This window comes from Rhinatrema bivittatum, chromosome 1, assembly GCF_901001135.1.
Source record: "Rhinatrema bivittatum chromosome 1, aRhiBiv1.1, whole genome shotgun sequence".
Classification (NCBI taxonomy): domain Eukaryota; kingdom Metazoa; phylum Chordata; class Amphibia; order Gymnophiona; family Rhinatrematidae; genus Rhinatrema; species Rhinatrema bivittatum.
This window is the reverse complement of record NC_042615.1, coordinates 164047971-164061320: the sequence shown is the minus strand read 5'-3', so window position 1 is coordinate 164061320 and position 13350 is coordinate 164047971. Positions and strand designations below refer to the sequence as shown.

The 13350-nt window shown below is 45.5% G+C and overlaps 1 protein-coding gene across 2 annotated transcripts in view; it reads right to left on the bottom strand.

Moving 5' to 3' along the window:
* Positions 1-863: 863 nt before the first annotated feature.
* Positions 864-13350, bottom strand: part of RELL1 (RELT like 1) — a 156584-nt gene continuing 144097 nt past the window's right edge. The window contains exons 7-8 of one of the 2 annotated variants that reach the window (XM_029589553.1): positions 3816-3841; positions 864-3316 (exon numbers count right to left, since the gene is read on the bottom strand). In XM_029589553.1, coding sequence (XP_029445413.1) covers positions 3836-3841 — 6 coding nt within the window. In that variant the 3' untranslated portion in view covers positions 864-3316; positions 3816-3835. The remainder of the gene's footprint in view (positions 3317-3815; positions 3842-13350) is intronic. The other variant, XM_029589563.1, reaches the window with a different exon arrangement.

Here is a 13350-nt window from a genome sequence, read left to right as displayed (position 1 = left end):
ACTGCTTTATGTATCTTATTTTGTAACCCACCTTGATTTTATTATGGAAAAGCAGTCAAACTAAACAAAAACCTAAAAACAGAAGTCCTAATGTATCGCTCCATGGTGAGACCGCACCTTGAATACTGTGTACAATTCTGGTCACCACATCTAAAAAAAAATATAGTTGTGATGGAGAAGGTACAGAGAAGGGCAACCAAAATGATAAAAGGGATGGACAGCTCCCCTATGAGTAAAGACTGAAGAGGTTAGGGCTGTTCAGCTTGGAGAAGAGATGGCTGAGGGGGGATATGATAGAGGTCTTTAAGATCATGAGAGATCTTGAACGAGTAGATGTGAATTGGTTATTTACACTTTCAAATAATAGAAGGACTAGAGGGCATTCCATTTCATTTTAATTTCATTTATTAAAATTTATTGATCGCCTACCACAGAGAGGCCTAGGCGATTTACAACATAAACATACATAATAAAATATGAAGTTAGCAAGTAGCACATTTAAGACTAATCTGAGAAAATTCTTTCACTCAACACAATTAAGCTCTGGAATTTCTTGCCACAAGATGTGGTTAGTACAGTTAGTGTAGCTAGGTTCAAAAAAGGTTTGGAGAAGTTCTTGGAGGAGAAGTCCATTAACTGCTATTAATCAAGTTTTCTTAGGGAATAGCCACAGCTATTAATTGCATCAGTAGCATGGGATCTTCTTGGTGTTTGGGCAATTCCCAGGTACTTATAGCCTGGATTGGCCTCTGTTGGAAACATGATGCTGGGCTTGATAGACCCTTGGTCTGACCCAGCATGGCAATTTCTTATGTTCTTAAGATAGCTATTGGAAAAAAGAAGTAGAGCTCACATAACACAAGGGAGTTTAAGAATAAAGTTTTATTAAGCTTTTCTGCTTTGGCAGTACAAAACACTTAAAGACAATACAAATTGCAAGATAAATTTCAGAAAGCTCACTTTTATAAGTTATTTTTACATGGTGATGCCATGATGCTGTGTAATTTAATTGTTTAATTGCAAAAAGGCTGAAAATAGAGTTATAAATAGGCAAAAATTTGTCTCATTACAGTTCTTATATTTACATTGTTCTTGGTCAAAGGCAAGTATGTATAATACAAACCAATAAAATATTTTACATATCTGATGCACTGAACATACATTTAAAATACATTTCTATTTTATTTTGAAACAGAATAAACTAATTAATAAAATGCAGCGTATTATATCTAAACAATCTCAAATATTTCCTATCATTCAATACCTTTCACTAAGTAAAAAGAAAAAGGGTTGCTATGAATTTCAGCAAAACAGAGTAGCTAAGAATATGTATTCAAGAACTTGTAGTTTTAAAAGTAGTGCTATGTAACTATTAAAAAGGAAAAACTAGTTTTGGATGAACAAAAAAAAAATTAAGGTATCTTTGCTAGGAGGGAGGGGGGAAGTTTTGACACTTGTAACCTGCTTTTCATCCCCTGCAAGATTATTTGAAAGGTAAATTAGATGTTGCAGATACATTGATTGACTGACTTGGGGAATGGGAGGGAAGAAGAAAAGCCAGGAGAGAAAAACAGGAACTTAGCAAATGCAAGGCCATGTTAGCAGCTTTCTTGTTAAAACTAAAGATCAGTTTTGTATACAAAAAATGGCAATAGTCTCTGCAATACAGAAACTGCTGAAAACAAACAAAAAACATAATGCAGCAGGATAAAAACATAAAACCCCTGGATCCTTTTACATGGAGATGAAATATTTAAATATATAAGACGATGCAGAGATCAATTTACTTTTTACACATTTTTACATTTTAGTTTTGCTATGTTATAGATATTGCAGTTGAAAAAAAAAACACCTTTTTTTTTTTATTTTAACAGACCTAATTTCCCCTGAAAGCTCTCAAAATAAAGTTAAAATTCTGAATGGATGACAGCACAAAAGTGTTTCCAGAGCAGTACATTTGTGAAACCAGACAAGATCATGGTGTCCCTGTAATTTCAATGAGGACAAAATGGGCTGCAAGGGAGAAAGCTGCTCTTCAATGCTAGTGAACAACCCAGAGAGTAGGAAGTATACAGATTAATATGAAATGGCTTATTTTTTTTCATTATTTCAACTCTATTCTACCAGAAAAGTCCCTATAGGATACCAGCTTTCAATTTCCTCCAGAGGAACCAATGGCACAAGTTTAATCAAATGGAAAAAGCCACTGGACCTTCTTTTTTGTGGAAAATCACGCACGCACGCACACACACACACACTATTAGATTCCTCCATAACATTCAGTCTCTAAAATAGTTACACTGTGCAGAAGCATCTTTCTGTGGAACTACTGCACTTCAAGGAAAGGAATGATTTATATTTATGATACCAGAAAAAAATAGAACAACATATATTGCCGATAATGCAGAAATCTATCCTAACAACTTAATTACAAAGCTGTCACAGTCATAAAGCAGTCTCTCTTTGGCTCAAAAATCAAAACAGACACATGAACATTATAAAAAATAACTTTACAAAACCTATCAGCTTCATTGCTGACCCCAGTCTGCATTTATTTAAAAAAAAAAAAAAAAAAAAAAAAAAGACACAAACTTTATTTCCTATTTGGTGTAATTTACCCACCCTTAAGGTCATGATTGCATACCTTAGGAATATATTTTTATTAGTTAGCCTGCAGCAGTGATTGCGTACTCCCAGTTTTTCCCTCTTACAGACTGAAAAAAAAAAGGCACCTTAATGGTTCTTAGTATGGTAGGACAAACAAGAGGTGCTAAAATCATAGCAAACATGTGGGCACAATAAATGCTATTCAAATCAGTAAAAACAGCAGGCATTTATATACAGAGTAGGCAATGCATGTCAGTTAGGAACACTGAAAACAACATGCATGCATAACTATTGCTCAAAGTCTGCCCCATACCCTCATTTATCCTGGAATAACTTCACCACTGATCAAATTGGCCAAACCAGATTAGTGTTTTAAAAAATACATTACAAAGTATTGCCTTACAATAGGTATTTTGGTGCAGTATGAAAGGATTTTCATTGTTCCCTTGTGAATCTCAAATAGGAGATGTTACTGAATGATGCAAATTCCGTGGAGGATGTTGAAGGGATCCTCCTGCACTCTTTGAAGAGTGCACGTGCCAGTTTTATATTGTAGATCGCTGTGGGATTAATCTGTTAGAGCTTCCTTCTGAAACTGTGAAAATACAGGGAGTGTTATAAAAATATCAGCGCCTATGAATGTTAGTTATGCACTCGTCTTCTAAACTTTCAGTTCTTTACAAAAGCCGCTTCACATAAAATCCTGCACCTGCAAAAGAAAGATAGCCTGAGTAGCACACTGTCAAAATTTGACACTGCATTAGCCTACATAGTTAATGTACCACGGCCATTTGACAAGCGAAACAAAGTTATTAGCTTTAATTATCTTTCAGTGTCCTACGTGCTCTACTGGAAATCAACTGCACACATTTCAGCAAAATTATAGCAAAAAAATTAAACTCTAGGAAATGTTTAAGGTTAAATTATGATGTTTAAACATACAAAAATGTATACAAGAGGCCATTAGGTGACCTTGTATCTACCATCCTCACATGGAGACAGGTAGTGAAGTTTGCCGAGGAGATTTTCGGGCAAAATGAAAAACAAACAAACAAAAAAATAAATAAATCGGAAAACTTAGCATCAAACTTATGCATTTTTCTCACCAAGATAATGAGCTTCACAAGACAGCAAAAGACTGGTATGTTTTCATGGCGTTACTCTACTATTAAGAGCAAATGCTTCACCATACAAAACAAAATATTTACCTCAAATTTTTGATGACAGATTAGTCCTGCAATAAACAAATATAAAATTAAGCATTAATTTAAAAAAAATGTACATATAAACCAAATGCTTTGAAGGAACAGTAAGCCAATACTATCTCTTAGCAGTTATGTTTAATGCATGAGCTTTTTTGTTTGGTTTTATTTTTACACACATTTTGGATGAGTGTCAATTTGCCAGCTATTAGCAAAATAAAAAAATGTCAACACTATTGTGAAATACAGTTTATCAACAAAATAATCTACATACAGGAATTTTTTGCAATACAGTTTCAATTAAATGCTCTTCTATATTTTTTTTTTAATCATCTCTAGGAGAAGTAGTAACATCCATACTTAAATACACATACATCAATTCCTGTGTAAGAGAGATACTGATGTTAACGTGCATGTGTTAAACACCATGTTAACGGCCAATCTTGAAACACTTAAGTATGCTTCATTTTTAAACTTTTATGTTCCTTTTTATAACTTCTTTTCTTGGTCAGTTCCATCTCAGCTCTGCTTCTCTTTACCAACGTTTTATTTTCCTGTCTTTTCATTTTTTCAGTTTAATTTTGTCTTTTTCCTCCATCTCTGTGAACTGCTGTCTCTACCTTTCTCACTCTCCAACAAAGCTCTCTCTCAAATGCAGAATATAATGGCAGATGAGGACAATAAGGTCTATCTAATCTGCCCATTTTTCTTCCTTTTGCATGCTATAGAATCCTGTTGATCTTGGTCACTAGTGATTCTCTGGATTAGCTCACACTTTTTGAATTCTTGGAAAAATTACTTACCTGTTAATTTCGTTTTCCTTAGTGTAGACAGATTGACTCAGGACCAATGGGTATAGTGTGCTCCTGATAGCAGTTGGAGACGAAGTCAGATTTCAATCTGACGTCAGAACTACATATACCTGTGCAGGAAGCTCTGCTCTTCAGTATTCTCCTCGAAAAGCAATTGTGCATATATGTGTTTGAATAACTTGATCTGGTTGACTTGATTTCTAGCTGGAGATCGCCAGTGCACTCAACCGAGAAACTCAGACACCCTGCAATTATGGGTGTCTTAACTAGGGGTAGAGTCTGGCTTACCCGTGGCTTGTCTTGCTGTCAAGGATTGTCAAACGAGGTTTCCGGATTTTGGGGCAGCCGTGGGCGGGATACTGAGTCCATCTGTCTACACTAAGGAAAATGAAATTATCAGATAAGTAATTTCTCCATTTCCTAGTGTGTAGCAGATGGACTCAGGACCAATGGGATGTACAAAAGCTACTCCCGATCAGGGTGGGAGGCTGCCTGTGGCCCACTTGTTACTGCCCTTGCAAATGCTGTGTCCTCCCTGGCCTGAACATCCAGGTGGTAGAACATCAAGAAGGTGTGAATGGAGGACCACGTCGCCGCCCGCCAGCATCTTGGTTTCTGCCCAGGACACTGCCTGGGCCCTTGTGGAATGGGTCTTGACTTATAGAGGTGGAGGCTTGCCTGCCTCTATGTAGGCCACCTTGATTACTTCTTTGATCCAGCGGGCTATGGTTGTCCGCGAGGTTGCTTCCCCTTGTTTCTTCCCGCTGTGAAGGACAAACAGGTGGTCCGTCTTTCGTACGGATTTTGATCTTTCCAGGTATCGGACTAGGAGTCTGCCGACATTAAGATGGCGTAGAAGGCGTGAGTATTCAGAGTTCTTATGCTCGTCTGGAGATGGCAATGAGAAACCACCTTTAGAAGGAAGGAGGGGACAGTGCGAGGCTGAATGGGTCCTGGTGTGAATATGAGGAATGGTTCCAGACAGAATAGTGCTTGAAGTTCGGAGATGCGACGGGCTGAACATATTGCCACTAGGAATGCAGTCTTCAAGGTCAGGAGTCATAGGGACAGACCGCGTGTAGGTTTGAAAGAAGCTCCCGCTAGGAAGTAGAGTACTAGATTGATATTCCATAGGGGTACCGGCAACTTTAGTGGTGGTCGGATTTGCTTGACCCTTCTCAGGAAGCGGGGGACATCTGGATGGAAGATAGACTGATGCCATCCACTTTGGCTCTGAAGCAGGCCAGCACGGCCAGTTGAACCTTGATGGAGTTGAGAGACAACCCCTTCCTCAAGCCGTCCTGCAGGAATTCCAAGATCATGTGAATTTTGACTGTCCGCGGAAGGATGTCACGGTTTTCACACCAGGCTTCAAATATTCTCCATGTTCGTATGTAAGTTAAAGATGTGGAAAACTTGCGTGCTCGGAGCAAGGTGTCAATCACTGCCCTCGAGTATCGCTCTTCTTCAGGCGAGTCCTCTCAATGGCCAGACTGTAAGAGAGACTCGAGTTGGGTCTTTGTGGAGGATCGGTCCTTGCTAGAGCAGGTCCCTGTGTGGAAGTAAACACAGGAGGTTTCCCGCCAGATGTCTTCGCATGTCTGCGTATCACGGCCTTCTTGGCCAGCCCAGGGCCACTAGAAGTACTAGCCCCCTGTGGTGTTCTATCTTGTGGATGATCCAGCCCAGTAGTGGTCATGGAGGAAAGGTGTACAGCTGGTCTTCCTGTGGCCAGGTCTGGACGAGGGCATCGATCCCCTGGGATTGTGGTTCTTGTCTGCGGCTGAAGAACTTGGGCGTTGGACAGAAAAATCCATGGCTGGTGTTCCCCAGCGGTTTACTATCAACTGGAAGGCTGAGGGCGACAGCATCCATTCCCCAGGGTCTAGACTCTCTCTGCCAAGGTAATCCACAATGACGTTGTCTTTTCCCGCTATGTGGGCAGCTGAGATCCCTTGTAGGTTTGCTTCCGCCCACGCCATTGGGGGGTCTATTTCCAGGGACACCTGTTGGCTTCTGGTTCCTCCCTGGTGGTTGATGTAGGCAATTGTTGTGGCATTGTCCGACATGACTGACAGATTCACCCCGGAGTCTGTGACTGAATCGTAGGCAGGATAGTTTGCCTGCCCATTCTTCTAGTTGGTTGATGTTCTATTCCGGCTCTTCCTTGTCCCATTGCCCCTGGGCCGTCAGTTCCTAGCAGTGGGCTCCCCACCCTCGTGGGCTCGCATCTGTGGTGAGGAAGACCTAGGTCGGGTGGGGATAGCCTTACTCCCTTGCTCAGATGGTCTTCTTGTAGCCACCATTGGAGCTGGGTCCGCGCCTCCGCCGGTAGCTGGAGGCGAACAGCGTGGTCCTGGGGCATCGGGTTCCATTGTGACAGTAGGGAACGTTGCAGCGGTCGCATGTGGGCTCTTGCCCATGGGACGACATCCAGGGTTGATGTCATGAGGCTGAGGACTTGGAGGTAATCCCACACCTTGGGGCGAGAACATCTCAGCAGTTTTTGCAACTAGTCCATCAGTTTACTTCTCCTTGTAGGGGGAAGAACAACCTTGTCTTGTATGGTGTCGAACTGGACTCCCAGGTATTCTAGTGATTGGGAAGGCTGCAGGCAGCTCTTGGTTGTGTTGACGATCCATCTGAGATTCTGCAGTAGATTCTTGACTCAGGTGGTCGCCTGATGACTTTCCTCTGGAGATTTTGCCCTGATCAGCCAATCATGTAAGAGGATTCCTTCTTTTCTCCATGTCGCCGCCTTTACACCATGATTTTGGTGAACGTCCGAGGAGCTGTAGCTAGCCCGAAAGGTAGCGCCCGGAACTGGTAGTGATGGTCCAGGATCGTGCAGCGTAGGAGATAGGCTTCTGACAGATCCAGAGAGGTCAGAAATTCTCCCCGCTTTACCGTCCTTATGACCGAGCGTAGGGTTTCCATGTGGAAGGTTGGTACACACAGATAGCGATTGACGGACTTGAGGTCCAGGATGGGCCGGAACGTGCCCTCTTTCTTGGGGACGATAAAATAGATGCAATAGTGTCCAGTATTTTGTTGTTGCATGGGCACCGGTGTTATTGCCTTTAGGGCGAGTAATTTTGTCAGTGTGGTTCCCACCGCTGTCCTCTTAGAGAGGGAGTGGCACAGTGATTTCACAAATTTGTCTGGAGGGATGCTGTGGGAGTCCAGACAGTATCCCTCTTGAATGTCCGACGTTATCTCGACCCATCTTTGGTAGAATTGGGCAAGCCTGCCCCCTATGGCTTCTTCCTGTGAATGGGTCTGTTGATTCACACTGTGGGGTGCGGCTGGGGCCAGGGCCTGAGCCGGCTCCCCTCTTGTTGTGTGTGTTCTGAAAGGACTGGACACTGCCTGCGGAGCGAGGTGCTTGTAATGTATTTTGATACGGTCTAAAATGCTGTGATCCTCTGCCCTTAGATGTTCGGGGAGAGGGGTGTTGGCTTCTTTTATTCTTGTCCTCCAGTAACCGAGGTACTGGGGATTTGCCCCATTTGTCAGCTAACTTCTCCGGTTCGCTTCCGAACAGGAGGGCTCCTTTAAAGGGCATTTGCATGAGTTTTGTCTTGGATGTCACGTCAGCTGACCAGCTTTGGAGCCAGAGTTGCCTTCTGGCTGCCACAATGGATGAAACACCCCTGGCTGAGGTGCACACCAGGTCGGAGGTCGCATCTGTGAGGAAGGATATTGATGGTTCTAGTATTTCGACGGGCATGGTGGCGTTCCTAGCAAGCGACAAACAGGCATGTGTAACCACGGCACAGCAGGCAACAATCTGCAGTGACATAGCTGAAACGTCGAATGACTGTTTAAGGATGAGTTCCAGACGTCTGTCTTGGGCATCCTTGAGTGCTGCTTCTCCTTCGACTGGAATGGTAATGCGCTTTGTGACAGCGCAGACCATGGCGTCCACTTTGGGGAACTCCAGGAGTTCTTTGACTGAGGGTTCCAGGGGGTATAGGGCTTCTAGGGCCCGCCCTCCTTTGAAGCTGGCCTCCGGAGCATTCCGTTCCAGATCAAATCGATTGTTGTACAGCCTGCAGCATTGGGAAATGGCATGAGGCCTGACTGAGCCCAATCAAAACAGGGTTCGTCTTTGGCTCCGCTGCATTGCTTGTGCCTGGGATGGCCAGCATCTTCAGGCTCAGAGACACGAGGTCTGAGAGCTTGTCTTTGGAGAAGAAGCACATCATGGTTCGGTATGGTTCCATTTCAGGAGGGATTTCCCCTTCCTCCAGGGCATCTGGCTCTTCTTCCGAGGAGTCCGTGTCCCCTAAGGGGAGGCTTTTGTCTGGAGGAAGCACATCTCGGGGAGGACAAGAGGGGCTTGGAATTTGGTCCTCTGGTGGAGCCTGTGGTTGTAGAATTCCGCCCAGGAAAAGGTTCCTGGGTCTATATTGAACCCAGCGGCGTTCCCCGAGGGGCCCAACTGAGGAGGGGCCGAGCCGGGGATAGAGAGATCTGGGGTACTATCAATAGTGGAGCCGGGTTTCTCTACTGGCAGAGGAGGGCCTTGTCCTGGTTCCCCCAGAGCCGCCTCACACTGTAGGCACAGGGCAGTAGCCACTTCGTGTTGTGCAGCTCTCAGGTGGCAGGCTGGGCAGAAGGCTTGCCCCTTGGCTTTCTTGGCCGGCGGTGCCATGCTTTGTGCGTGTAGAGTCGTTCAAAACTCGTCTGTGCGCGTATATGCGCGCGCCGGGAGGCTTAGTTGTGCGCTCCGGGTACGCAGACTCTGTGTGCGCGTGTTTCAAAAGATGTGCGTGCCGCTGTGCGCACGGGACTATTTGTGCACCTGACACCGTTGAGCGTGCTGCTCTGTGCCAAGCACCATTGTATGCATTGCTGTGTGCACGGCACAGATATGCGTGCACCGCTGTGCGCACAAGTGGTTTGTGTGCCCGGCTCGCCACTGTGCGCACGGCACGGCGATCAAGGGAGCGAAATGGCGCCGGCGACCATGCAGGCAAGATGGTGGTCCCCCCGGAAGGTCTCCACGTGGGAGGACCCTCGCGCCGGATCGGGGTCTAGCCCGGACGGGGCTGCTCAACCCGAATGAACAGACGCCGGAAGGACGATCTGTATAGCTATCCGAGCCTCGGAGACCGGAGACTTTAAGAAAAGTTTTCTACCTTACCTTGTCTCGGCGCTTCCCAGACTCGTGCCGGACGGTCTCCGGCTGCAGGGGTGGGGAGGGGGGGGAAGAGGGAGATTACCTTCACCGCCGTGCTCGGTATTGCATCCGCTGCCTCTCAGCCACTCCCATTCCAGGGGGCTAAGTCCACATTGGGAGGCGGCTACTGGACCGAGCCTTACCTCTGAGGGATCTCGGAAATCACCTCAGGAATTCTCGACTGAGGGAGGGACCCTTAGGTATCACCACAGGAGAGTGGGGGCTCCTCTGCAGAGGTAAGATTATTTCTTCTGTATTTTGGAAGTTTTCTTCTTTGGTTTGGATTTTCTAATGCTGTGCAAGCGTGTGTATAGTCCCGAACTGCTAAGGAGACAGAGAAATACTGAAGAGCAGAGCTTCCTGCATGGGTATATGTAGTGCTGACGTCAAATTGAAATCTGACTCAGTCTCCAACTGCTATCAGGAGCACACTATACCCATTGGTCCCGAGTCCATCTGCTACACGCTAGGAAATACTATTTTTGTCCCCACCAACTCTACTAGAAGGCGATTCCCTGCATCCACTACCATCTTTGTGAAAAATATTTCTCTTCCAACCTAGGTTGTCTCTCCAATTTCTCCATTCCCTAACCCAGCTAGTCTGTAATTGTCAAGGTGCTAATGACTAAGGAGAAATAGTCTTATCTAGCAATTTATTTCCTTGAATTCTGCTACACCAGTCTAGATTTGTGAGTTTATGTCATCCAACCATTGGGAGGAGAGTGGACCACAAACTTCTTCCACTGACCTTATCACTGGTATACAGGATAGGGCAGCACAGTATACTTATATTAAAGAAATGGAATAAAAAAAATAAACTGCTCCTAAATGCAAACTATAATAAACCACAAAAAACAGGAGGGAATCCTTTCATCCAAATCTCAACCAGGGATAGAAGGGAAAGCAAATGTTGCTTACCTGTAACAGGTGTTCTCACAGGACAGCAGGATGTTAGTCCTCACATATGGGTGACATCACAGGATGGAGTCCAATCACAGAACACTTGTCAAATCTAGAACTTTGACTGGCACCTACTGGGCATGTCCAGCATGGCACTAAACCTGCAGCCAGCAGGGGTCCCCCTTTAGTCTTGTTTATAGCTACAGGAAGTGCCAAAAATGAAAATAATAAAACATAACGAACCCAACATCGCGGGGTGGCGGGCGGGTTTCGTGAGGACTAACATCCTGCTGTCCTGTGAGAACACCTGTTACAGGTAAGCAACATTTGCTTTCTCACAGGACAAGCAGGGGTGGTAGTCCTCACATGTGGGTGAGTACCGAGCTGAGGATGTCAGAGTATGCACCAAATGCACCCAAAGATGTGCAATAGGCACAACAACTGGGGTGGAATTTGGTAGAAGGCATCCTGAACCCTAATGGGCAGGCGAAGGGTGTTGGTACATCAAGTTGCAAAAAGGTTGTGCAAGACAGATTGGCCGAAGATGGAATCTTGTCTTCCAGACTTGTCTAAACAATAGTGTGCTGTGAAGGTATGGAGAGAACTACAGGTAGCAGCCGTACAAATATCAGGAAGCGGCACTGAGCGTAGGTGCGCTACTGAAGTTGCCATGGCCCTGACAGAGTGCGCTTTAACTTGGTCTTGAAGTGGAATGCCTGCTTGCTGATAGCAAAAGGATATGCAGTCCGCTAACCAGGAGGAGAGTCTGCTTACCCACAGACTGCCCCAATTTGACAGAATGGAAAGACAAAAAATTGAGTGCTTTTCCTGTGGGCAGCTGTATGGTCAAGATAGAATGCAGGAGCCCGTTTACAGTCAAGGGTATGCAGAGCCTGTTCTCCTGGATTGGCATATGGCCTGGGAAAGAAGGTAGGTAGTATAATGGATTGATTAAGATGAAACTCCGATACTACCTTAGGCAAGAACTAAGGGTGAGTGTGGAGTACTGCCTGATCGTGCAGAAATTTAGTGTAAGGCGGATAGGTAACTAGGGCCTGTAACTCACTAACTCTGCGAGCAGATGTTATTGACAAAATAAAAATCACTTTCCATGTGAGATAGTGAAGATCACAGGATTGGAGAGGCTCGAATGGTGGTATCATGAGCCAACCCAAAACCAGATTGAGGTCCCAAAAAGGGGCTGGAGGGCGCAATGGAGGCTTGAGGTGAAGCAAGCCCTTCAGAAATCGTGTTACCAGGGGTTGTACTGAAATAGGAACATCCCCGACACCTTTATGGAAGGCAGCCACCGCACCGACATGCATTCTGATGGAGGAAGTTTTTAGACCTAACTCTGACAAGTGCCAGAGACAGTCCAGAAACTTCGTGGTGGAACAGGTAAAAGGATCAAGGGATTGAGCAGAACACTATGACTTAAACCTGTTCCATTTGTAAAGATAAGATTTTCTCGTGGAAGGCTTCCGCGAAGCAATCAGGACACAGGAAACTGGCTCCGAAAGGTTAAATGGCTGAAGAATTAACCTTTCAACATCCAGGCCGTCAGTGACAAGGCCTGAAGATTGGGGTGACGTAGGCACCCGTTGTTCTGAGTGATCAGAAGCGGGTCCTTTCCAAAGGGAATATGCCTGCGAATGGAGAGGTCCTGAAGGATCGGGAACCATACTTGGCGTGGCCAGTGAGGTGCTATCAGGATCATGCTTCCCTTGTCCTGACGTAGCTTCACGAGAGTCTTCGAGAGAAGTGGAAGTGGAGGGAATGCACATAGGAGACCGGTTGCCCATGAGAGGGAGAACGAGTTTCTTGGCTGTGAGTGTTGGCTGCGAGTGAGAGAGCAAAGGTTCTCTACTTTGCGGTTTTGAGGTGACGCAAAGAGGTCTATGTGAGGACAACCCCAACGTTGGAATATTGAGTCCACTACTGTGGGGTTGAGAGACCACTTGTGTGGCTGAAAGGTGCGACTCAGCTTGTCCACCAACACATTGTCCATTCCCGGCAAGTAGGTGGCCTTGAGGTACATCGAGTGGGAGAGGGCCTCCGCCCATATCTGTGCAGCTTCCTGGCACAGTAGGTAGGAGCCCGTCCCTCCCTGTTTGTTGATGTACCACATGGCCACCTGGTTGTCCGTCTGAATCAGGATGACCTGGTTGGAAAGGTGATCCTGAAACACCCTGAGAGCATATCTGATTGCTCGCAGCTCCAGGAAATTGATCTGGTGTTTGGCTTCCTCTGGAGACCAAGCTCCTTGTGTCTGCAAATTGGCGACATGAGCTCCCCAGCCGAGATTGGAAGCATCGGTGGTGAGCATTATTTGAGGGTCTGGAGCCTGGAAGGGTAGGCCTTGGAGGAGATTGATCAGATTTTTCCACCAGGCTAGAGACTGATGAAGTGGGTCAGTGATATGGACAATGGTCGATAGAGGTTGGACAGACTGAGTCCATTGTGACCTTATAGTTCACTGCATGACTCTCATGGCCAAGCGGGCCATTGGGGTAACCTGTACTGAGGACGCCATGTGTCCCAGCAGGATGAGGAAGTGGCGTGTAGTCGAGCGGTGCTGAGACTGAAGCTGGTGTGCGAGAGAAATGAGAGTGAGAGCTCGCTGTCGAGGCAGAAATACCTTTGC